Raw genomic sequence first — 25,325 nt, 5'->3', positions numbered from 1 at the left:
CAAAATCACCCAGCTAAGCAGCTGCTTCTGAATTCCTGATGCAGAGAAATTGTGTGAAATAATAAAGGTTTTTATTGTTTTAAGTTGCTAGTTTGTTACATAGCAATAGATTGCTAATGTACTATCTAAATAAAATACCATCTAACATATTATTTTACCTATTTATCCTGCCTTCATGTATCTGCCTCAACTAGAATATAAGCTCCAGGATGGCAGGATTTTTGTTCCTTTTTGTTCACTGTGGAATCCCTAGCACCTAAAATAATTTTCTCACAACAACTCTGAGATAGGTACTGTTATCATCCCCATTTTACAAATAGGGAAATTGGAGCACAGTTAAGTAACATACCCAAGGTCATGTAGTCAGAGCCAGACTTTTCTCCATAGCTTAATGTGCTTAATCAGAACCCTGCACTGTCCCATTTCTCTGCAGGCTATCTGTGTTATGTACAAAACTCTATCATAGTTATTATTGGGGGTACAAGTTAGGTTTAAGATATGATCTCTGTTGTCATGCAGTTAACAGTCCAATTGGGAAAACAGGGTAAGTATCAGATAACTACCATACAGAAGAGCAGGATTTATCAGTGCACATGAATGTGTGTTGGTCATCAAAGGATAACACAGCCCCTTTTCCAAGAATGGCTTCCTACGGTTCTTATGCATAGGGCCATGGTTTGTTCCATATTATGCTCACCATCCAAGCCATAACTAATCAAAATAAGGATAATTTCCTATATCAAAGGCTGACTACTCTAAGCTAGGTAGGGGTACCTAGTGGGTACCTGGTATATAAGAACCCTAGGAGGCCTATTTGCTGGGATAGTATCCTCAGATTTCTTATTACCCCATGTATCCTTGCAAAACATCTCTATTATTTGGGGTAACCTGAACAAGTCTTTAGTCTTTATAAACAGAAAAGGCCTCTTACATGTTGTATAGTGCAAAGTCCAGTAGAAGTTCAGAGGGATCAGAGGTTATGGGAAGGTGAGGGTTGGACATTTCATGGAGAATTGACACATGAGCTGCTACTGAAAAAAAGAATATACTTTATAGATGGTTTGGAGATCAGAGTTCATTGTAATTATAAAGCCTAAGAGCTATAAGTATACAAAGAAATAATTTATAAATTTCACTTCACTTGGTGTTGATTATATTTTTGTATACTTAATAAACATGCTTTATTCCATTTAAACAGTATTTTAAAAATTATTTTTTTATATTTTTGAGTTATTTATTGTCAGTACAAAATCCTATGTATAGTTTTGACTAGAAATGATACAAGAGGGCATTTCTTAACCCATAGTTCAAGACTTGCAGTGTTTCACTTTATAAAGGTGTTTCAGATGTCCTTAAATGTGGTAATGGAGTCTGTTTCCATTTCCATTTTTTTTTTTAATTCCGTAAGGCCAAAGAAAAAGCAACAAAGGGAACCAGAAGAAAATAGGAGAAGAAAGAAAAGTCAAAGTTTGCAATTCAGAATATGTGCCCTTGTGACTTTCAATTTGAGTTTCATTCTGGAAATGATTGCTTTTCTTTTCTCTATCACATCTTAATACATAAAACATCTGGTGGGAGGAGTGTGGGGAGGGAGAGACCTGCTTAGTTCACCCATTCAACAAATATTTGACTCCTTACTAGGTACTTGTCACTGTGCTTTTTATGGTGTTCCCTCTGCCTGGGATTTCTTTTTCTTTTTCCTTTTCCACATGGTAAACTCATTTGTCCTGCGAATTGCAGTTCAAATATTGTCTCCTTTTTGAAACGGTTCCTTACTCTACAAGTTATTACTTTTTCATCTATATAGTCTTATAGTATTTAACCTCTCACACCTTTGTTATTTATATGTGTCTGACTCTCCTATCAGACTGAGCACTTCAAGTGTAGGACCCATTCTCCTTAAATCCTTTTATCCTTACCCCTTAGCACTGACCATTGTATCTGACTCGTGGGAGTTGCTCAGCAAACGATTGTTGGATGGATGATGGTTGCACTTATCGATAAGTTGCTTAAAAGTGTGAAAGAGGGAATTCTGCTTCTGGCTATAGTGGAGTGGGATACTAACGCTCCCACTAAGAACAACTGGAAAATCTAAATAAAATTCCATAATAATGGTTTTTGCAGGCATCAGAGAGCTGCTAAGGCAACTCGTTGATGGAGCCCAATATTCTGTGCACTACTTTTCCCTTTAGGAGAGTTGCCCAAACTTTAAGCAGCTAAAAGCAGAGCAGAGTTTTTGGCATTCTCATGATGTTAAGGAGACAAAAATTTGAGTTTTAACTTGCCAAAGAGGAGGGACTTTAGCTAATATCCAGGCTTTCAGTTGGAATCCATGGATATTGGGCCTCACAAAGGCTGTAACATCACCCTCAGGTGGACTCCACCCTTGATTGTATTAAGATAATCTTCAATACTCCAAATGCCTACCAGAATCCTTTCTAGGGGAGAATGACATCCTCTAGAAACTCTGCAATTTTTTTAATTTTAAATATTAAATACCAGATACTGTGCAATTTTTCCTGCACAGTATCTGGTATTTGATTTAAAAAACAAAACAAAAAAACCAAAAACTACCAGGCATAATAAGAAACAGGCCAAAGTGGGGAAAATAAAAACAGACCAACAGGTGACCCAGAAATTAGAGTTTTCAAAAATGAACTTTAAAATAATCGTAATAGGGACTGCCCTGGTGGTGCAGTGGTTAAGACTACACGCTCCCAATGCAGGCGGCCCGGGTTCAATTCCTGGTCAGGGAACTAGATCCCACATGCATGCTGCAACTAAGGAGCCAGCGAGCTGCAACTAAGGAGCCCATGAGCCACAACTAAGGAGCCCATGTGCTGCAACTAAGGACCCTGCCTGTGCAATCAAATAAATAATAAAATAAAAATTAAAGAAATAAAAAATAAAATAATCGTAATAAGTTCGAGAATGTTTATAAGATTGAGAATTTCACCAGACTCAGAATCTATAAAAATACAAATAAGCTGAAATTCTATAACTGAAAAATAGCTGACATTATGAACTCAGTAGATGGGTTTAATAGCAGATTTGTTAAAACTGAAGAGTAGATTAGTAAACCAGAAAGAACAAGATTATGATATGGAAAGCCAAAAGTATTAAAAATAGAAAAGAACAAAGTGAACATATTGGACATGGTGAGAAATCTAACATATATGTATTTTGAGTCCCAGAAAGGGAGGAGAAAGAAAATGGAAAAGCATTATTTGAAGTGATGATGGCCAAGAACTTTCCAAAAGTGAACAGTGAAAATAAACCCACAGATTCAATAATTGCATTACATTATTACCAGGATTAAAAAAAATACTAGGCATACCACTGTCAAACTACTAAAAACCAAAGACGACAAAGAAAATCTTGAAAGCAGCCATCAAAGAGTAACAATCAGACTAATACCTGATTTCTCAATAGGAATGATGGGAGCCAAAACAGTAAAATTATATACCTCTTCAATGAAAGATAAGCTGCCATTCTAGAATTTTGTATTTGCAAAAATATCCTTCAAACAGGAAGGCAGTATAAAGACATTTACAGAAAATCAAGAATTGAGGGAATTTGTAGTAGACCTACCGTTAAAGGGGTTTATTCAGGCAAACAAAATTATTACAATTAGTAATACAGAAATGTCAGAAGGAATGAAAAGCAACAGAGAAGATAAATATGTGTTTAAAACTAAATGAACATTGACCATGCAAAATAGTAATACAACAATAACACAAAGGAAGAGAAGTTAAATTACTGTAAGATCCTAGTGTTGTCTAGGAAATGGTAAAAGTACTAATTTATTTTAGGTACTAATAAATCAAGGTTGCATGCTGTAATTTTCAGCGCACCCACTATAGAAATAAAATTAAAGAATGTAATTAATAAGCTAAAAGAAAAATGGAATATAAAATTGTTTAATAATCCAAAAAGAAGACAACAAAGGGAAAAAAAGAACATAAAACAGGTAGGACAAATAGAAAATGAATAGTAAGATGGTAGATATAAACTCAGATACATTGATAACTATGTTAAATATTAATGGAAATACTCAAAAAACAAAGATTATCAAACTTTTTTTTTTTTAAACCTACTTGTTTAAAAGGATTATAACCACTTTGGAAAAGTGTTTGGCAGTATCTGCCAGAGCTGGACACATGTACACTCTATGGCTCAGCAATCTCCTTCTAGAAATATACCCACAAGAATGCATGCATATGTGCACCAAAACGTGTGCAGAGGATATTTATAGCATCATATATTGTCATGGCCACGAACTAGAAACTACCCAAACATTCATCAACAGAATGAATAAATTCATACAATACTATATACTACAGTATTGTATATATATGAGAACCTATATGAGAATATGAGATCATATATATGAGAATATGCTTCTCATACTCTATGAGAACCTACAGCTACATGCTACAACATAAATAAATCTCATAAAAGTAATGTTTATCAAAAGAAGCCAGACACAAAAGAGTACATACTGTATGTGTTCATTACTATAGAGTTCAAAAACAGACAGAACTAATCTGTGGTGTTAGAAGTTAGGCGTGATTACCTTTGGAAGTGAGTGGACCAAACGGGTTTGGTTAATGGTCTGTTTCTTCATCTCACCAATGATTACATGGGTATGTTCATTCTATGCAGATTCACCAAGATGGGTATGTATGATTTGCACATTGTATATTGTATTTCAATAAAAAGTTTAATTTTTAAAAAGTACAGTCTCTCGGTATCTGCAGGGGACTGGTACCAGGACCCTCTGTGGATATCAAAATCCGAGGATGCTCAAGTACCTTATATAAAGTGGCGTAGTACAGTCAGTCCTCTGTATCCAAGGGTTCCACATCCACAGTTACCGAGGACCAACTGTATCAGTAACGGTGTTAGAATTGGCAGCAAGGTCAATCCAGTTCTATTCCAGGGTATAAGAAACAGCATGCTTCTAAAAGGAAAACATGAATACACTGCAAAGGGAGTGTTTTGAGGATGCTGAAGGGATGATAAATTAAGCCATTTAAGGATGTAGAGGAGATAGGATTCATTCATTCACTGAGCAAACTATTTTGGTCCCTATTATAGTCCAAGGAGCTATCTGAGGTGTTGGGGATTCAAAAATAGGCTCAGCCCCTGTTTTCAGAGAGGTCACTGTCTCTAGAGAAAGGTGCTGAGGATGGTAGAGTTAATAAAAGCTACAATATTTTGAGCACCTTCCTTGTACTAGGCACCATGCTGTGCAGTTTTGTTGCTTCTTAATGTTCACAACAACAATCCAATGAGAGTGTTATCCCTTTTTGCCTGGGGAAACACAGGAAATAAGTTGTCCAAGGTCTCACCACCAAGATAAAAATACAGGTCTGTCTGACTTCAAAGTTGTGTTCCTTCTGCTACTTTACATGGCCATTGGATGGTGGTTTCAAAGAGAAAGAACTATGTGATGAAATTACAAGCGGAAGTTAAAATACATTACAGTGGTGTTGTCTTAGAGAAAGTGGTGTAGATAGATGGCCTGAATCTCAAAGGATGAGCAGTGAGTAATGTTTGATGGTCTGGAAGTGCAAACGGAGGAATAAAAGTCTTTTCTTCTGAGTAAGGGCCAGACTTTCAAAGAAGGCAGCAGAGGTGTACGGAGAAACCGAGATGGCTGAGTACTGCTTCTCAGGAAGAGGAAATAACGGTCTGCTCCACATACAGACTTTCAACCAAGCACCTTGTTTTCAGGCCCTTCCTGAGCCTTCTTCCTACAAAATGCCTTTCCAATTCCTGAACTCTTCTAGACTTCCTTGCTTCCTAAAAATTTAATTTAATTTTAGTTTATTTTTTTTTTATTTTTATTGGAGTATAGTTGATTTACAATGTTGTTAGTTTGTTAATTATGTTAGTTTCAGGTGTACAGCAAAGAGAATCAGTTATACATATATCCACTCTTTTTTTGATTCTTTTCCCATATAGGCCATTACAGAGTATTGAGTAGAGTTCCCTGTGTTATACAGTAGGTCCTTATTAGTTATCTGTTTTATATATAGTAGTGTATATGTATATCAATCCCAATCTTCCAATTTATCCCTCCCCCCCATTACCCCCTGGTAACCGTAAGTTTATTTTCTATATCTGTAACTCTTTGTTGTGTAGATAAGTTCATTTGTACCCTTTTTTTAGACTCCACGTATAAGTGATACATGATATTTTAGACTTCCTTGCTTTTTAAACATTAGAATCATACTGCAGATATATTTTTATAGCGAGATTTTTAAAAATTAATGGTTTATTGTGAGCAGTTTCCCAAAGCAAAGTGCTTGTTGTTAAAACATCCCTATCCAACTTTAAGCCACCATAATGGGAAAGTTCTAGATTCCTACCGGAGTTCAAGCCAAGGTAGTCACACGTGTAAGACAAGAATTTATAAACAGCAGGAAGGAAAAAAAAAAAAAGAACCTATATACAAAATAAATTGTATCTTGGGATGCCTACCCTCACGCTAGTACATCTTGGATGGTTTAATGACTAAATGTAGCAGTATGAGGCCAGAGAAAAACTCATGACTCACAAATTGAGATAATTTTAAGTAGCCCATTGTATTAATTAGGTTATTGATTCAACTGCTATAACGATGACCTGAATTAACAATGGCTTAACAAGATCGAAGTTTATTTTCTCTCTTTACAACCTGAGTGTGATATGTTGGCTTCACTTAGGATCCTTTTATCTTGTTGCTGTTATTCCTAGGCTGTTTCCATTGTTTACATGACTGATTGAAGATAGCTAGCTACATTTTAGCCAGTAGGAAAGAGGAAATGTGGTCCAGTGAGCACACTCTTTCCTTTTAAAGGCATATTTTTGCACATTTCACTTCTGCTTACACTTCATTATCCAGAAGCCACCAGAAGACTGGGAGATAGTGTAGCTTGGTGGCCTGTTGTCTGTGCTGTATAAGAATCTGAGGTCAAGTACTGGAGACAACGAATGGGCTCTGCCATATTCTGAGCTTAGTGAAATGGAGGTTGTTGAATTTAGACTCATATAGCTGATTGTTCAATTCTGATCTTTGTAGTAAGCCATTCTTCTACTTGTTTATATAAAAATTGTAATTCAGGGAGTTCCCTGGCGCTAGGTCTAGTGGCTAGGATTTGGTGACTTCATTGGTGTGGTCTGGGTTCAATCCCTGGTCAAGGAACTGAGATCCCACAAAAATAAAACCAGGTAAAAAGTGATTTTCCCTATACAGACCTAAGAGAATATGGAAGGTTAATGCCTTAGTGTTCCTTTATTCACTGGAATTCAATAAAATCTTCACATCCTTTCTCCATTCTGGCCAGTGAAATCAAGGTCTTAACAGGCCTACTTTTGCTTCTAATGCTAACTCGTGAAATTCCACAGCCAAGGCTGAAAAATACACATCTTTATAATGAATAACACCAAAAGATAGAGATGAAGGAGATGACCCTCTACAGCAATAGAGGAAGGAGTATGGTTCTGTTTCATAAAACTAGTTCAAAGAATCTGCTTTGGTGAAGTTTTAAATTAAAACATTCATAAAAACATCAATCTTGTTTTCTTGTGCAATAGGAAAACTTGTCTGAATATTCATAATCTAGCAACTTCTTTTCTTCTCTGTTCTTGAAAGTATATTTTGAACAAAAAGATCTTGTAAGACTCTTAAGACTTTTGAAATTGAATTGTTACTATATACTGCAAAGAAAACCTTGAAAGAAAACTTGTAATTCTGATTGGTTGTCTTCCTTGATAGTTTATTGCCTTGGTTATTAGCATATGTAATATTGCTATAATTTACATGTCTGAACTACTAAACACCTAAAGACTTGTAACTTTGCTCTGTCAAATCAGAAGGGAATCAGTGCCACATTTTCCTTTTCCCACATATACAATGGTGAAAAATAAATTCCTATCACACTAGTCAATTTATTTTAACAAAGACCAAGTGCCTATGGCTAAATTAACAAGGGAAATTGCCATTCTTTTTTTTTCTGTGAAAATTTAATATCTAATATCTTTTATCTTTAGGAATTCACGAAATTAAAGCTATTTAATAGCTTATCTCTTTTTCCACATAGACTGCCCTTCATCCACCTGGGTTCAGTTCCAAGACAGTTGTTACATTTTTCTTCAAGAAGCCATCAAAGTAGAAAGCATAGAGGATGTCAGAAATCAGTGTACTGACCATGGTAAGGAGCTTTTTCTATTTTGTTTTTTCACAGATCAGTAAAGAGTGTTCACTAATTTCCTTAAAATATAGTTTTGTCGGCATCCCTGGTGGCGCAGTGGTTTAGGGTCCGCCTGTCGATGTAGGGGACATGGGTCCGTGCCCCGGTCCGGGAAGATCCCACATGCCGCAGAGCGGCTGGGCCCGTGAGCCATGGCCGCTGAGCCTACGCGTCCGGAGACTGTGCTCCGCAACGGGAGAGGCCACAACAGTGAGAGGCCTGCGTACCGCAAAAAAAAAAAAAAAAAAAAAAAAAAAAAATCACTTTTAAAAATGTGTGCTTGGGTGCTCTTTATATATTTGGTTGTTTGGCCCAAAGTGCATCATTGTTGTTAAGCCTCTTATTGTGATACTTGTCAGCTGAAACTAAAACGATGATGTGAGTTAGCATGTTTTTCCACTGAGATATCTACAATGGTGAGATGAGAGTCCTTGATTATTTAAAGGTACTTTTTATTATTGTGTGAGATCTAAAAATCTTATTTCATTAAATTTTGTCTTAAGCATATTCATAACACCAGCATTTAAAAATGTGCTTTAGGGCTTCCCTGGTGGCGCAGGGGTTGAGAGTCCGCCTGCCGATGCAGGGGACACGGGTTCGTGCTCCGGTCCGGGAAGATCCCACATGCCGCAGAGCGGCTGGGCCCGTGAGCCATGGCCGCTGAGCCTGCGCGTCCAGAGCCTGTGTTCCGCAACGCGAGAGGCCACAACAGTGAGAGGCCCGCGTACCGCAAAAAAAAAATAAAAATAAAAATGTGCTTTACTGGGACTTCCCTGGATGTCCAGTGGTTAAGACTCTGCGCTCCCAGTGCCGGGGGCATGGGTTTCATCCCTGATTGGGGAACTAAGATCCCACATGCCACAGGGCACGGCCAAAAAATACATAAATAAAAAATAAAAATAAAATTGCCCTTTATCTAAAAAACACAATTTCTGACAACCCACCAATTAACATTTTGGAAGAATATCAAATTGCTTTAATTAAAATCATATACACTTATTATATAAGGAATAAATGTAAGCATAGGAGTTTTAAATCCTAAGAAGTGCCACGTACTACTCAGTACATATTGTTTTTCCTTAGGAATAAATGTAGGCATAGCCATTTTAAATCCTATGAAGTGCCATGTAATACTCAAAACATATTTTCCTTACTTGCTAAACGGTGTTGAACATTGGCTCTTTGAAAACAAGACATTTCCAACATGCTAATATGGTTTCACTCCAAGGAAATGGAGTAATAGGAATTTTGCTGGTCTTCCAAGATTTTTATTTATATATGTATGTATGTATGTACATATGTATGTATGGCTGGGTTGGGTCTCTGTTGCTGCGCGTGGGCTCTCTCTAGTTGCAGCAAGCAGGAGCCACTCTTCATTGCGGTGGCTTCTCTTGTTGCAGAGCATGGGCTCCAGGCGTGCAGGCTTCAGTAGTTGTGGCACACAGGCTCAGTAGTTGTGGCGCACAGGCTTAGTTGCTCCGCAGCACGTGGGATCTTCCTGGGCCAGGGCTTGAACCCGTGTCCCCTGCATTGGCAGGTGGATTCTTAACCACTGTGCCACCAGGGAAGTCCACAATTTTTTAAATGGTGTTTCCCCCACAACTATTTTCTATCTCTTTTTAAAAAACCATTTGTGTCAGGTATACTTGGACATAAACACAGATTTCAATAAACAAATTATATTGGAGGCTCAGAGCCAAGAAGAAACATGTCCCTGTACTCCTATTAGCTTGTATGAACCACAAGGTCAGATTTTGTCATCCAGCTTTAACACTTACCTTCAGCAGTTAAGCAACTGCATACTCTACAGAGGCATAGTTAATATTTGTTGACTGACTTCCACTACAGCTAAACTGTAGTTAATTGTATTTGCTAATGTTTTTTCTTAGAAAAATAAGCAAAATGAAATTGAAAACACCCAGCAACTTTGAGGTCTGAATTTTTTTTTTTTTTTTTTTTTTTTTTTGGTACACGGGCCTCTCACTGTTGTGGCCTCTCCCGTTGCAAAGCACAGGCTCCGGATGCGCAGGCTCAGCGGCCTTGGCTCACGGGCCCAGCCGCTCCGCGGCATGTGGGATCCTCCCGAACCGGGGCACAAACCCGTGTCCCCTGCATCGGCAGGCGGACTCTCAACCACTGTGCCACCAGGGAAGCCCAGAGGCCTGATTTTTGATTATTTGAAGTCCATTAACTCTACTTGTTCAAGTAGAGTAGCCACTTAGGAATTTTAAATCGTTGTATATAAATTTGCTTATAAAGTTTACCTTGTGTCTGAAGAAAAATGTCTTTTTTTCCCAGTTAAATATTTATAAATTCAGTTTGTCTTACTGATTTTTTAAAAATTTCTCATACATTTCTGATAATCTCATCATTTATTTGATCATCCTCTACATTTGCTTCCACTCTGGAAATATCCATTTCATTGATGAATCAGAAAATTAGCTAAAATTGGTTAATATTACCATTACTTTTTTTGGTTTAGAACAGTAGGTGGACATGAATTCAGTGTTTGCTATATATATGAAGAAGGAAAAGCATAAGGAATACTAGGACATTTACATTTGGATTTATAAAATCTTCACAAGTATACAAAATCCTATCTTAAACCTATAATTAGGGGTATAGAAAATAGGTGACTTGTTACCTTTTGGACTGCTGAGAGCTATATTTAGAAATATTCCCAGTGCTTTGTGGTAATTTACTTGATGTTACTTGTACTTATTTTGGGTACTGTTATTGTTCTTCTAGGAAAATAATTGTGAGAGGCTAAAATTTTTCTTATTTTGCAACATTTACCTTTGATTTAGATATTTTCATTATAATAGAACAAATAAATATTTTCAGTCTTTCCTTTTTGTGATCTGTGTATGAGCCAAGTCACTAGCCATAAAAAGAATTAAGGACCCAAATTTAAAAAGAATTAAAGACCCAAATTACATCTCAGCAGGTAGCATCACTGGTAATGCATTGTACAAAAAAATTCGCTTGAGCACATGTGTTCTTCAGGGATTTATGCTATCGTTTGTTAAAGAAAATTAAAGTGTGTCCTTTTTCCTGACATATTTTTATACAGTATTTACTTAAATTACAATGTTAAAAATCATTCAAGTTCCATTGGCTGACACAAGGTCAGAGAAAGGAATGAAAATCTTATCTCTGAACACTTAAGCCTAAACTATAACCTAGTTAAATATTTCCCTCGAGGATTTTTCTAAAATGGCATTTTGGTTACATTTCACAACTAAGTACAAGTAAGTACGAGGGTAAAACAGATTAAAAGTCTGTATGACATTTAATAGGAGGTGATAGCAGCTAGAACTGATAAGAAAACCATCATAGAATTTTTTTAAATGGAGCTATGACAGAGAGAGAACCTTGCTGAATTCTAACTTTGGATTAAAGTATTAAGTATTTTAAAGGTCAGTCTTATTTTTTCTTTTAACAGTTCTTAATTACACGATTAGTGCACAGCCGCTATACAGAAAAGCACATATGCAAATATTTTAAAAATTAAATTACCCTAAATTGTACTATCCTAAGGAAATGTAATGACTTTTAACATTTTGGTAAGTATCCTTCTAGACTTCCAACCCCCCAGGCAGATATATTTTAATAAATATTTGATATATATGTATACATATATATGTATATATGTATACATATATATACTATATGTACATATATATTTCTATAATCTACATTTTCTCTTAAAAATATTTTTTCATGGCAGTAAATATAGAATGCATATTTCCTAATAACTGTACACTATTCCTCTATATAGATATGCCATAATTGATTTAATCCTCTAATATTGCTTATTAAATTATTTCCAATCTTCCAGTGTTGTAAATGTGATGAACATCAATGATTGTGCCTATCTGAGCAGAGCCAATGATTGCCTTGCATACATCTTGCCAAATTGTCTCCAAAAAGGTTTTACTAATTTTTACTCCAGCTAACCACTTATGAGTTCCTATTTTTCTACACCCTAAGCCAGCACTGTTTAATTGGCATGTCTGAAACTCTTATTTTCATTCTTTTACCAGTGAAATTGCATTTTTCACACACTTCTGTGTTACATTTCCTGTCGTGAGGGTGAATTGTCTTTTTTTTTAAATTGAAGTACAGTTGATGTACAATACTAAGTAAGTTACAAATTGAACAATATAGTGATTCACAATTTTTAAAGGTTTTACTCCATTTTAGGTTACTATAAAATATTGGCTATATTCCAGTGTTGTACAATATATCCTTGTAGCTTATTCTATGCATAATAGTACCTCTTAATCCCCACCCCTGTGTTGCCCTCTTCCCCCATCCCTCTCCCCACTGGTAAGCACTAGTTTGTTCTCTATATCTGTGTCTACTGCCTTTTTAACAGTCTGAGACCAATTTTTTTTTCTTCTATTAAGGTGTTTGCCTGTTACTTTTTATTCATAACAGAGCTTTAGTCTACCCAGTTTGATTTTCTTAACAGTATGGTTTGTTTGGGGGATTTTAGGCCCTATAGTTTTCTTTTCCCCTGTAGTTAAATTTATTTTTTAAGCCTGTAATTGCCTAATACAAATTCTTCTTACCACTTCGTGACCTAATGGCTCTTTCTCATCTCCATATATCTGTTAATTACCAAAAAGTTACTGATTTTAGAGTGGTGTCATGAATACAATAGCCTATTATTTGTTTCCTATAATTTCTCAGTGTGTTCCCTGGATCAGCAGCATCAGTGTCACGTGGGAACTGGTTAGGAGTGTAAATTCTTAGGCCCCATGTTACTCCAGCTAAATCAGCAGCTCTGGGTGTAGGAGCTAACACTGTTTTAACGAGCCCTCCATGTGATTCTGGTGCACACTAAAGTTGGAGAGCCACTGATCCAAGGCAGTATTCTCAAGTTTTCAGAAGTTTTTAAGTCAGGATGATTTTGGAAGGATGTAATTTAATGATAGGAAAGACATCCTCATCTCTCCATGTAGTACCTGGATTAGTTGTAGTACCCAAAGCTTCCAAGATAACTGAAAATGTTTAGGATCAATGACTTCTCCTTGGAAAATTATGAAAATTTTAACTTCTAAAATTACTGAGACTGGAAAATCATGTTTCTTAGAAACATTTTGATGTTTATTCCTCACTTAGCTGAGTACAGCTGAAAGGATGTATTTTTCCCAGGGGTTAGATGTACCTTCCCCACCAGATTTCTGGTTGCTGTAAGTTCTGATGTCATCATTCATTCTTCACTTGCAGAAACATGCAATACAATGAGAGAAACTAACTCCATTAGCATTTTCTCCTAAGTATTATCCAGTTAAGACAGTGGAATGATTTTTTTAATTTGCAAGAGAATCTTTGTTGGGTTAAGAAACAAGATTAAATATATCTGGGAAAAGTGAAGTTACTGCTAATATTTTATTGGGTGCTATGTAGCTTACAGATTGAAAGGATAAAAAATGTGAGACATAAAATATATGTGGCTGCTGCTCTTTACTCAAACCAGGTGAGACAGTACCAGGAAATATCAGCTATCCAATGAGAACAAGGACCAAGGACCTCCTCTATCACTTTCCCTAACCAGGACTTCCCTAAGGGCAACCACAGAGGAAAATATGGGAAGGCATAGGCTTCAGGCAGCAGGCACATGGTGGCCAGTTAAGTGAGGCAGGTCAGAGACCGCTTGTTACTTGAACTTCACTAGGTCTTGGGACTGTTCTGGCAAGGTGCCCTGGAAGTTTTCAGCTCTCCTCAGTGTGGTCAGAGCTACTCCTCCCTATTAATTGTAATCTGAGGGCAGGAGGGGCCATGATTGCTAGAGGAAGGGGTAGTGAAAAGTTGAGATGCAGGAAGTGTGTTCTACTGCTCCAGCCTTCCCATGATGTTTTGTTTCCATGTTGTTTACGAGGTTACTAACCCTAAGTGAATGAAATAAAAAGTATGATTCTGTTCAGTTTATCACATTATCATTTTATTTTCTCATGAGTATATTGTCTCTTCAGAAATGTGCATGACATTTTCAAGCTTAATTTTTTAAAAGGATGTAAAATATAATGTATTATAATAATGTATAATTTGTATATACTTCATGTGATTTTCATTGATTTGGGGAACATGCTGACCTCTCCCTAAAATAATTTCAGGAGCAGACATGATAAGCATACATAATGAAGAAGAAAATGCTTTTATACTGGATACTTTGCAAAAGCAATGGAAAGGCCCAGATGATATCCTATTAGGCATGTTTTTTGATACAGATGGTAAGTGATATTTAAATTGTTTCTTACATTTTTTTCTTAATGTTAGTAAAACTGATAACTTTTAGATTCTTCAATTCTGTAGTTCGCTATTTCCTGTGGTTTCCAGGTATTGTATTTTCAGTATGCACCCATGTACCACAGCTTTCCCCTGAGCAGCTCAATGTGTGTCACATATGAGAGTTAAAGTTGATTCTTTCATCTGGATTAAAATATTCTTCTAGACTCAGTATTTCTGTAATATGGCAGGGTAATTAAAATTGGTACTAGTATCAACAATAGGATAAAGATAGACAACTGTCAAGATAATACTATGTAAATGTATTTATTGTCACTGTTGAAAATAGAAAGTACATAATCATTTTCAAAATGAAATGAAATTACTAAGGTTGCCCACTAACATTTTAACTATTTCCTTGACTTTTTTTATGAAAATTATATATATTTTTTTAATCACAAATGGGATCTTCTTCAGAACCTTTTTGAACCAGTATGTTTTGCCTGTGTACAGGATATATTCCTCCTTCTAATTTAAATCCTACAATCAAAAGCTTAGACCAGACAAATCTTCGTAACTTCCCACCTTTAAAACTGGACCCAGGAAATCCCTGGTAGCCCAGTGGTTAGGACTCCATGCTTTCACTGCTGAGGGCCCAGGTTCAATCCCTGGTTAGGGAACTAAGATCCCACAAGCCATGAGGCGTGGCCAAAAAGTTTTTAAAAAACAAAGTTAGACCCTTTTCTTTGACTTTAACACATTTTATACTGTCATAATGTTAAAAATTTTCCTTAACTGACAGATGCCAGTTTCAAGTGGTTTGACAAGTCAAATATGACATTCGTTAAGTGGTCAGACCAAGAAGACAGCAAGGATCTAGTTGACACCTGTGCCTTTTTGCACACCAAGACAGGTGATTGGAAAAAAGGAAACTGTGAAGTTTCTTCTGTGGAAGGAACCCTTTGTAAAGCAGCTAGTAAGTATAACTAAAGGCCTTTTTCCATTCTAAGAGAGGTGGGGAAAATAGGGCTGGTTTTAAAACAATTTTCTTTGTGACGTGTGCCTCAATATAAGGAGGAAGTAAGACTTCACAAGATACTGGGTTGGTTTGCTCCCGAGACTCTTGGAAGTCAAATATGTAATCCTACTGCATTTCAGAGGTAGGGCCAGATCATGTGAACCAGGCATACTTTTATTCTATCTGCTTATTCTTAGACCTTTTAAGAAGTCAAAAATTTCTTACGTTGTTCAAAGGAATTATAATAGCCTCTTTGTGATTTGATTAAACAGTGGAAGTGGTGAAAAATAATCATGGCTGATTCCAGAATTCTAATGTTGGCATACAAAGAATTTGATTCAGTACAAGGACATCTTTGATTAGGCCAAGAAAAATTGCATTATAGTTTATAATTTACTCTGGATTAAAGTATAAATTTTCTTCTCACACATCACAGTGCTTTCTAATGAGCAAAATTATCCTGTCCCAAAATATTTTCATATTATTGTTAAACATTAGACAGTTTGTTCTTTTATGTTTTAGAAAGAATTGTTTTCTCACTAAAGACATTTAAATTTCAAAATACGATTTTGGGTTGCTTGAAACAAGACAGAAAGAGCCATTTTCCCGCATTGCATCCTTAATATTCCCCTTCTCCAACTGCAAACCAAAACTATACATCTGCCTCCGATTATTTCCTTTCTTTACATCTGGAACTACATACAATTTTTTTTTAAACTTGCCTCAGCAGGGCTTTTGACTAATCAGTCACACTTTTATGGTATTAGCATTTGACTTCCAATATTTGTTGGATTTTTTAAAAGTTGGTTCTTTTCATATACTATGCCTCAGGGCACCACTATGTAAGCCAAATTTTTAATTAAACTATAACTTCAAAACATCAGAAATAGTGAGCAAGTCTGTACTACCAAGGTAAGGTCACAATTGTATACTTTTACTGTTTCTACAGACTTTCCAACCCAAATCCTCTCATTTCCCTCATTTCATCACACTGTCTTTTTCTCGAGTTCCCTTATTCTTTTTCCACCAACTGAGCTAATGCGTTTTTAGCTCTCTACATCCTTTAAAAAACTGAGTTCAAAACAGATAATACAGACACATGACCAAGCAATAGAAATATGGGTAATACTAAGCTATTAAAGGGTTCGTTTTAAACTACTTTGAAAGTGTTTAGAAGCATTCTTAGAATAGGCATACTTTAATTATGATTTTCTTTTGTATTCTAGTCCCATATGAAAAGAAATATTTATCAGGTAAGTATGGTCTTTTGTTAAATTTTTCCTACAAGAAAGAATATATTAAGATTCTAGCATATTAAAGTAGTACTGAAGACCTCTTTAGATGACAGTGTAAAGTAGAACAACTTTTTTAAGAATACAGAAAGACTTGACATTTTAAATATATCTGCAAATTATGTATGAAATGAACATTTTTTTAAAACACCAAATTCTATCTCCTCATTGCTCCATTATCTGTTTTTGTGGGAAATGACTGCATCTTTTGTTAAAAATTTTTTTTCTTATAGTTGTAATTACAGTTCATGAAGAATCTGTCTTAGGGCTTACTAAGTGTATTTTTTGGGAAAGGAACAGGTAATATTTTTACGTGGTTCCAAAAGCAAAACTATACAAGGCAAACACTGAAAAATCTGTCTCCACCCACTGTGCCTCCTTCCATCCTATTCTACCTGAACCCTTACTGGGCACTAATTCAGTTTCTTCTTTAAATGTCTAATGTTTCTTTTGCCAACATAAACAAATTAAGAGATATGACTTACTTTTTTATTCACTAAATAGTCTAAATGTCTCTCCATATCATTACCTATAGAGAAATCTTCATTCCTTTTTTACAACTGTATACTCATCCATTGTATGGATACATTCATGTATCCATACATACATTCAAGTATTTACCAACTCCAGACCCCCTACTGGGTTGTTTCCAAACATCTGCTATTGTAAGTGCTGCAAGGAATGAATCACCTTGCACAAAAACATGTTTATCTTAGATTCCCTGAAATATAACTGCTGTATTGAATATGAATATATAACTTTGATCAATACTGATAGTTTCAGAGAAATTGTACCATTTTGCATCCCCCAAAATAATGAATGCCTGTTATGAAATTTTTTCAAATTGTGTAGCATAGTTTTTAACCTCCATATTTTTGATGTGTAATTAACCTCCATATTTTTGATGTGTAATTAACTGAGGATAAAATGCACAATCTTAAATGTACACCTTGATGGTTGCTTTTGTATATACCTGTATAACCACGACTCGCATCGAGATAGAACATTTCCATCACACCACAAAATTCCCGCATGCCCCTCCCAATAAATGCCTACCCTACCAGCATCCATCCCACAGGTAACCACTATTGATTTCTATCACAAGTTGTTTGTTCTTGAACTTCACATAAATATAACTTTTTCAGTCAGAATATTTTTTTTATTCATCAGTGCTGCACATATATATTGTACTTTTTCTATTGCTGCATACTACTTTATAAACACACCACAATTTGTCCATTCTCCTATGGATATTTGATCATTAGTCTGGCATGAATGTGATCGCACTATGAACATTCTCATACTTTTTTGGGGGACCTTTGTTCTCATTTTCCTTGAGAGTGAAACAGCCATAGGATAGCTAATAATGTTTAGCATTAATAGAAGTAATCAAATAATTTTTCAAAGTGGTTGAACCATGTTAACATTCCTGCTGACAACTTTCATTTGCTCTCATCCATCCGATGATGGTCTTGTCAGTCTAATTTTAGCCATTCAGATGGGTATGTAGTGATATTAATTTGCCTGATGAAAAATGATGTTGAGCACCTTCACACATTTATTAGCCATTTGTATATCTTCTTTTATAAAATGCCTATTCAAGTCTTTTGCCCTTATTTTTTCCTTAATTATCATGATTACTTTCTCTCAGTTTGGAGCTTGCTATGACAGAAGAGGAAAGGAGTATTTATGGGTTCACTGGGTTCATGTGTATGTGAGAGTTAAATCCTCACTCTTCTATAAGATGAATATATGTAACATCTTAAAAAAAAATCAAGCAAAGCACTTCACACTCGCACCACTTCACACTCATTAAGTTGGCTATCAAAAAGAAAAAAGGGAAGAAACAGAGAAAGAAAGGGAGAGAGAGAGAGAGAGAGAGAGAGAAAGGGAGGGAGGGAGGGAGGAAAGGAAAGAAAGAAAACAGAGGGACTTCCTGGTGGTCCAGTGGTTAAAACTCTGTGCTTCCACTGCAGGGGGCACGGGTTTGATCCCTGGTTGGGGAACTAAGATCCCACATGCTGCACAGTGCAGCCAAAACCAAACCAAACCAAACCCCCAAAAAAAGAAAACAGAAAATAACGAGTGTTGACAAGAATGCGGAGACCGTGGAACCTCTGTGCACTACTGATGGGAATGTAAAATGGTGCATCCGCTGTGGAAACAGTACAGGAGCTCCCCCAAAAATTTAGCATAGAATTACCATATGATCCAGTATATACCCAAAAGATGTGAAAACAGGGACTTGAACAGAATTTAAACCACCATGTTTATAGCAGTTTTATTCTCAGTAGCCAGGAAGGTGGAACCAAATCAAGTGTCCATCTACATACAGATGAATGGGTAAGTAAAACATGGTATATACATACTATGAATATTATTCAGCCTTAAAAAGGCAATTCTGACACATGCTACAACATGCATGAACCTGGAGGATACTAGGCTAAGTGAAATATGCCAGTCACAAAAGGACAAAATACTGTATGGCTAATTATTTGAGGTACCTGGAGTAGTCAGCCTTAGAGACAGAAGGTAGAATGGTGGCTGCCAGGGGCCGGGGGGGGGGGGGGAATGGAGACTTAATGTATAATATAGTTTTCAGGTTTGCAAGATGAAAATTCTATAGTTGAATGGTTGTGACACAGCACAACAATGTAAATGTACTTAATGCTACTGAACTGCACACTTAAAAATGGTTAAGATGGTAAATTTTGTTATGCATATTTTACAATTAAAAAAATTGTAAATCAGAGCAGTATAAGCATGCATGTAGGCAAATAACAGAAGTAACAAGAGTGGCTGCTTTGAGGAATGGTAATTAAGGGTGAGTAGTAGTAGGGCAGGAGGAACACAGTATTTTCATTACATACCCTGTAGAATTATGAATTTTAAGCTATGCACATGTATACTTTGGATAACATAAAATGATATATGCAAACAGAAATATATGGTGCAACAGAAATATATGGTGAAACCTTCAGTGTGGATAATTTCCATTTTAGGATCTTAAAGTAGACTGGAGACCTGCAAAGTTTATTTCAAATTTTGAAGTATGGCAATTATTCAAGCTAAGAAATATAAATCTTGACAGGAATAAATGTGTGTAACTATTTTTCTAACCAATGTGAGAAATTCTCAAAATAGTGAAATATTTATGTGATGAAACTATATTTGTGCTCCCCAAAAAGCAATACTATCAACTTGTGTATCCTGATTTCCCATATTTTCTTTTGTCTTTTCCTTTTCAGATAACCACATTTTAATATCAGCTTTGGTGATTGCTAGCACAGTAATTTTGACAGTTTTGGGAGCGGTCGTTTGGTTCCTGTACAAAAGAAATTTGGATTCTGGTTTCACCACAGTTTTTTCAGCTGCACCCCAATCACCTTATAATGATGACTGTGTTTTAGTAGTTGCAGAGGAAAACGAATATGATGTTCAATTAGACTAAGGTTTTGGAAATCTCAGATTAAGACATCAAATACCTTGACAGTGATTCCTATGCAAGATTTTAATATAAAACCTAACAATGAAAATCATGGTTTTTATGATGTATTACCTAATTCCAGTAACATTCACTATTCTCATGTAATCAGACTGTGACAAAAATTAATCTTTAGGATTATAAGAACAAAGTTTTTAAAAAAGAAATAATCTTAGATATAATTTAATGGTTTTAACCACCTCCCCAAATGCACCTTCCACTTGAATGAAGGAAAGCTTAAAGCCCAAGTATTAATAGTAAATCAGGTAAAAAAAAACCAACCAACCAACCCAGTCTACTTGTTTTACCTCCTCCATCTTCCCTCCCAGAGTTGAACCACCTTAGTTTATAGTTGAATTTAAAAAAAAGAAAAATTCTACTTATCACTAAAATTTTAGCAATCACTAGGTCTTAAGTAATTTCTATGGTCTTGCTCCTTTATCAATAAGATATGGAGAATAAACCTGACCTTAAAATAGATTCTCTACATTTAGGTATCACTTATGCTGGTTACTCTGATAATTCCTCTGATATTTCCATCTTCATGATTTACATGTAGAAAATTTTACAGATTTTTAACACCCCATATGCCACATAATTATACAGTTTCAGTACTTTTAGAACACTGTTTTGGACCACAAACAAACAGTAATTAGCAATGATCGTAAATGTCAGAATTTCAGTAAGATCTGTGAAACAAAAAAAATTACAGCCATACCAGGAAGGTGTGGAAGGAGGCTGGCATTGCGGGTAACTCTTGGGTCATAGTGTCCTTCAAGGATTTTTCTCCTACCACCGTATCTGTTCCTATATATCTCATGCTCCTCAAGCCTTGATGAAGTTTATCATTCAGTGACATGAAACCTGTGTAAGCAATAACTGCAGAGAAAAACTAACTACTACTGTAGTGATCATGTTCAAAGTTTTCAGTATGTGTATTGTACATTTTAAGACAATGGTGAAATAATCATTTGGGAGGTAAAAAATGAAAGTGGAAGAAAGCTGAAACAAGAATGATTTCTTTAGCAACTTAAAAACACAGTATTAGAAAAGATAATGTATGTACTTCACATAACATTGTATTTACTATACGTAGAAACTTCAAAGTGCAAGGAAAGTAATCTTTCTCCCTAATGCATATCCCATCAATCATCTTACGGGAATACTTTTCATATGGATAGAGACACTATCTCTCAAGGTTGACCAGTGGCAATGAAGTCCTAGCTTGCGCCATCTGTTTCCACTGGCCACCATGAATCAAACATCCCTCGTCACAATTAATGGCAGTTTTCTTAATGAGACATGAATAACTGCAAAGTGAATAATGTGACTATGTGGTACTAAAAACCAAATTTTATACTAGGTGTTATTACAAAACAAATATGCTCTGTAAAAGCTTTGAGATTTTGTGTATTGAGATGTCTATTTTATTACTGATAGAGTATTAATAGTGCTGCTAATTGTGAACATTAGACTGGAATTCCTTACTGCTTTTGCTACTCAAATTCTACCACTCCTTTAAGAACGAGGCCAGCCATCTGTTCCTTAAAGCTTTGTAACTATCAATCACAGATCTTTACAGTATCTAATACAGTAGCCACTAGCCACATGTGGCTATTTAAATAAAGTTCATTTCCTCAATTGCACTAGCCATATTTCAAATGCTCAGATCACATGCAGTTAGGAGCTACCACGATGGGCAATGCAAATTGTAGAACATTTCCACCATTATCATAGAAAGTTTCAGTGGACAATGCTGCTCTAGAGTCTCCCCTTCCACTTCTACATAACTTTCTTCAGTTCATTTCAATAACTTCTACCTAATTATGACAGCTCTACCAAAATGGCTGTTTTAATTGATTTAATTTTCCATGTTTGATTTTATTTTCAAACAAGTCCTTAAAGACCCCAGTAATGCAGTGCTAAATCTTAATTGTCCTTATATATCTGAACATCTGTAATAGGCCCTTGTATCTATTTGGTGGTCAACAGATAACTGAATCATTCAAGTCTGTATTTATTTTTAATATTAACAGTAACATTAGCATGCCTGTTTACATTCAGAATGTATAAACTGCTTTCTTCAAACAGCTTGGTTCTACCCAATAATGACAATGTAATTCTTATGTTTGGCAACTATTACTACTATCATTACTTTTAGCTACCATTTACTTTTAACTACATTTTCTTAGGAATTTGCAATCCTAAATTCTTAGGAATTTGAGTAGTGTATGGTCTCTATTTTGTTCAGAATTTAAAAGTGATACCAATGAAAGATTTTCCTTATTCCCTCTACTTCACATTTACAGGACATAAGAAGCTAATACAATACTGAAATACTAAGTGGTACAAAGGAACTACAAGAATACTATAAAGCTCAAGCCACTGTCTCTCTCTGTCATTTAGCAGTTAATACAGCAAAACCATAAATAAATTGTATGCACACCAACGGAATGTTTCCTACCATTTACTTAAATTTTTTAAATAAAAAATTTTGTGGGTTAAGACACTGTATTTTCATGCTGAGTTCTATTAAAAGCATAAATGTTTCAAATTCAAAGCATCCCTAAACACCTGTAGAATAGATATGGATACTGGCATCCTTAAATTTTGCATATCTGCTTTAAGGAAGGCAATGCAAAGATAACAGGCAGAAATTGAACAAATGTTTTAGAAACAATTATATTTCATATAAAATGGGATTTAAAATAAGATTCTTGGCTCTAAGGTTTGAAGGCTTCTTTGAGCACCAGTTTAAAAGGAAACATTTCCAACTATAAAGTAAATCAATCAGTATGCACTTTATTTCAAGCCAAAGTTTTACATTAAGACCAACAATCTGACTGAATGTGGGCAAACTGCTGATTCACATGTGAGAAATTACATGGTTTCTATTTAGGTTCTGAAAAAGTAGCTTGACAAAAGACTTTATTTAACCTGAAACCCGCCTGAAGGCGTTTTTAATTGTATCCTAAGGGTGTTGACAGAGAAAATATACAGTGTTATGGACATATACACAACTCAGGACCACAGTATGGTGAACAGTTAATGTGCATCTCTTCTCTAAAGGTAGTGAAAAATATTAAGTCATCAAATAAATGCTTAGAATTAGCAAGGAACAGTTAAAAATGACCAGGATCCAAACAGGTTATTTATATCATATTTATCTATAAAGTGACAACACTAAAAAACATTGAAAACCAGTGTTTTAAACTCTGAATGTGGGATTTTAAAATATATCATTAACTTGACACTGCAATAATATTTTTAACCAAATAGCATCTGACTGGCAATTCTGATATAATTTACAGCTGCAATATTCCTAAAAGGAATATCTACATACTATGGCCTATCAAATATAATCTGCATTTTGCATATAAACACAAAAATTCATCCATTTGTACACTTTATTTTTATATATTTTAAAAATTAGATTTCATTGCTAAGTGAATTTAGAATTCAAATTAAATTTGGAAACTTAATCTAATGAATGCTCTTAACTTTCTCCCCATTCTTTTTTTTTTTTAAACACTGGAAGCAAATGATTATGAAAATGAGACCACAACTTAAGGCATTTTAAAAAGAAAAATAATTAGATGCCATTTGGCAATTTAGTCTAAAAGCATATTTTGTCCCACTTTTTTCACTAACGAGACTAAAACACCAACTTTTCATAAATATAACTACAATAATCACAACACAAAAAAGGGCTGTCAGCATTGCTTAGATATTTAAAACAAGGGTAACACTTTCCCCACTCATCTAAAAGAAAAATACTTTTAATTACCAGTTTATAAACATCAGATTCACTGGCCATGTTAAAAGGCCCAGCAGAATTTAAATTCAGCAACACTTGAGAATGAACATATATATACATGCATAATATGTGTGTGTGTATATATATATATATATTCATTATATATATATATATAGACAGTAAATGTATTCAATAGGTATTTCCCCAGAAAATTAATTCATACTTAATTGCCAGTTTTAATAAACACTGTTCACAGATCATCCATTTGTCTCATATGAAGTTAGGCAATATCAAATGTTCTGTTATGGTCTCCATCTTCTTCAGAATCATCCTCTGAAGCTGTTGAAAGAAAACAGGATGATCAAGAATGATTTTAAGGGGGATGAGAATGGAAGTGTAAGTATGAAGCCAGAACAGCAATGACTTGTATGATAAAAACCCCAATGTAGTATATGCCAGGGTTAGGGTGGTCTGACCGTGGGTGAGGCCCGTCTACAATGCTCCCATCCCCACACTTTTTTCTTGTTAGTTTTTATTAAAATGAAAATGTTTAAAAATGTGGTTCAAGAACATTTAAAAAGTTTCTGAGATCAATTTGTGTTCATAGTAGCTAATGAGAAATACACTAGAGAAAGAAAGAGTAAACTTAAGGCAAGTGTTCTCACACACCTGAGTAGAATCTGGCTTATTACCACTGCATGTTTGATGTTATCGATGAGAATGAAAAAAAATGTACATAGAATAATAGGTTATGGGTGTTCTTGAAATTTACATCAGAGCTATGTCTATACAATGCCAAGAAAAAGCTCTATTTAGTCAGTCAAAAAAGCTTTATATAGACACAGCCTAAGTTAATATAATTGGTTTTAGTAAAAACCTTTTGTTGAGATTATTCCTATGCCTCCACGTTGTCAGAAATTTATCACTCTTGCAACATGTCCAACCTCAATTTATTTTAGAGTCATTAGTGGCTCAAGGGTTTAATATAAAACTTCCACGAACGTCTTTAAGGACACAGTAAGTGCAAGACTATGTAACTCTCTGCATGTGAAGGAAAACGGAAGTTCACTAAACATCCTACCAGCATTTCCCCTATTATCAAGGGCAGAAAGGTTAAATGTACACTCTTCTTGTATTTAATACTGGACAATTTAAGGGCAACCAGCAAATGGTATCAACAAGAAAAAATTATGCAACACGTATAGATGAAACTTCAATCTCCATATATTTACCTTGCAGAAATTTAAAATAAATATCAAGCATATACTTAGCTCATGAAGAGTAGTAAATCCTATGC

General features: G+C 35.3%; 2 protein-coding genes across 4 annotated transcripts in view; one reads left to right on the top strand and one right to left on the bottom strand.

Moving 5' to 3' along the window:
• LOC131751492 (CD302 antigen) overlaps positions 1–22,785 on the top strand; it is a 131,302-nt gene extending 108,517 nt beyond the window's left edge. The window contains exons 2-6 of one of the 3 annotated variants that reach the window (XM_059055355.2): positions 8,091–8,201; positions 14,366–14,482; positions 15,280–15,453; positions 16,722–16,748; positions 20,036–22,785. In XM_059055355.2, coding sequence (XP_058911338.1) covers positions 8,091–8,201; positions 14,366–14,482; positions 15,280–15,453; positions 16,722–16,748; positions 20,036–20,238 — 632 coding nt within the window. In that variant the 3' untranslated portion in view covers positions 20,239–22,785. The remainder of the gene's footprint in view (positions 1–8,090; positions 8,202–14,365; positions 14,483–15,279; positions 15,454–16,721; positions 16,749–20,035) is intronic. The other 2 variants (XM_059055351.2, XM_067026154.1) reach the window with 2 other exon arrangements.
• Positions 22,786–24,223: 1,438 nt separating this feature from the next.
• The window catches only part of MARCHF7 (membrane associated ring-CH-type finger 7), a 48,069-nt gene continuing 46,967 nt past the window's right edge, over positions 24,224–25,325 (bottom strand). Inside the window, exon 10 of the mRNA XM_059055356.2 lies at positions 24,224–24,367. Within this exon, the coding sequence (XP_058911339.1) occupies positions 24,309–24,367 (59 nt within the window). The 3' untranslated portion in view covers positions 24,224–24,308. The remainder of the gene's footprint in view (positions 24,368–25,325) is intronic.

This window comes from Kogia breviceps, chromosome 2 (genome assembly GCF_026419965.1).
Source record: "Kogia breviceps isolate mKogBre1 chromosome 2, mKogBre1 haplotype 1, whole genome shotgun sequence".
NCBI classification, from domain to species: Eukaryota; Metazoa; Chordata; class Mammalia; order Artiodactyla; family Physeteridae; genus Kogia; species Kogia breviceps.
This window is presented reverse-complemented; position numbering and strand designations above follow the sequence as displayed.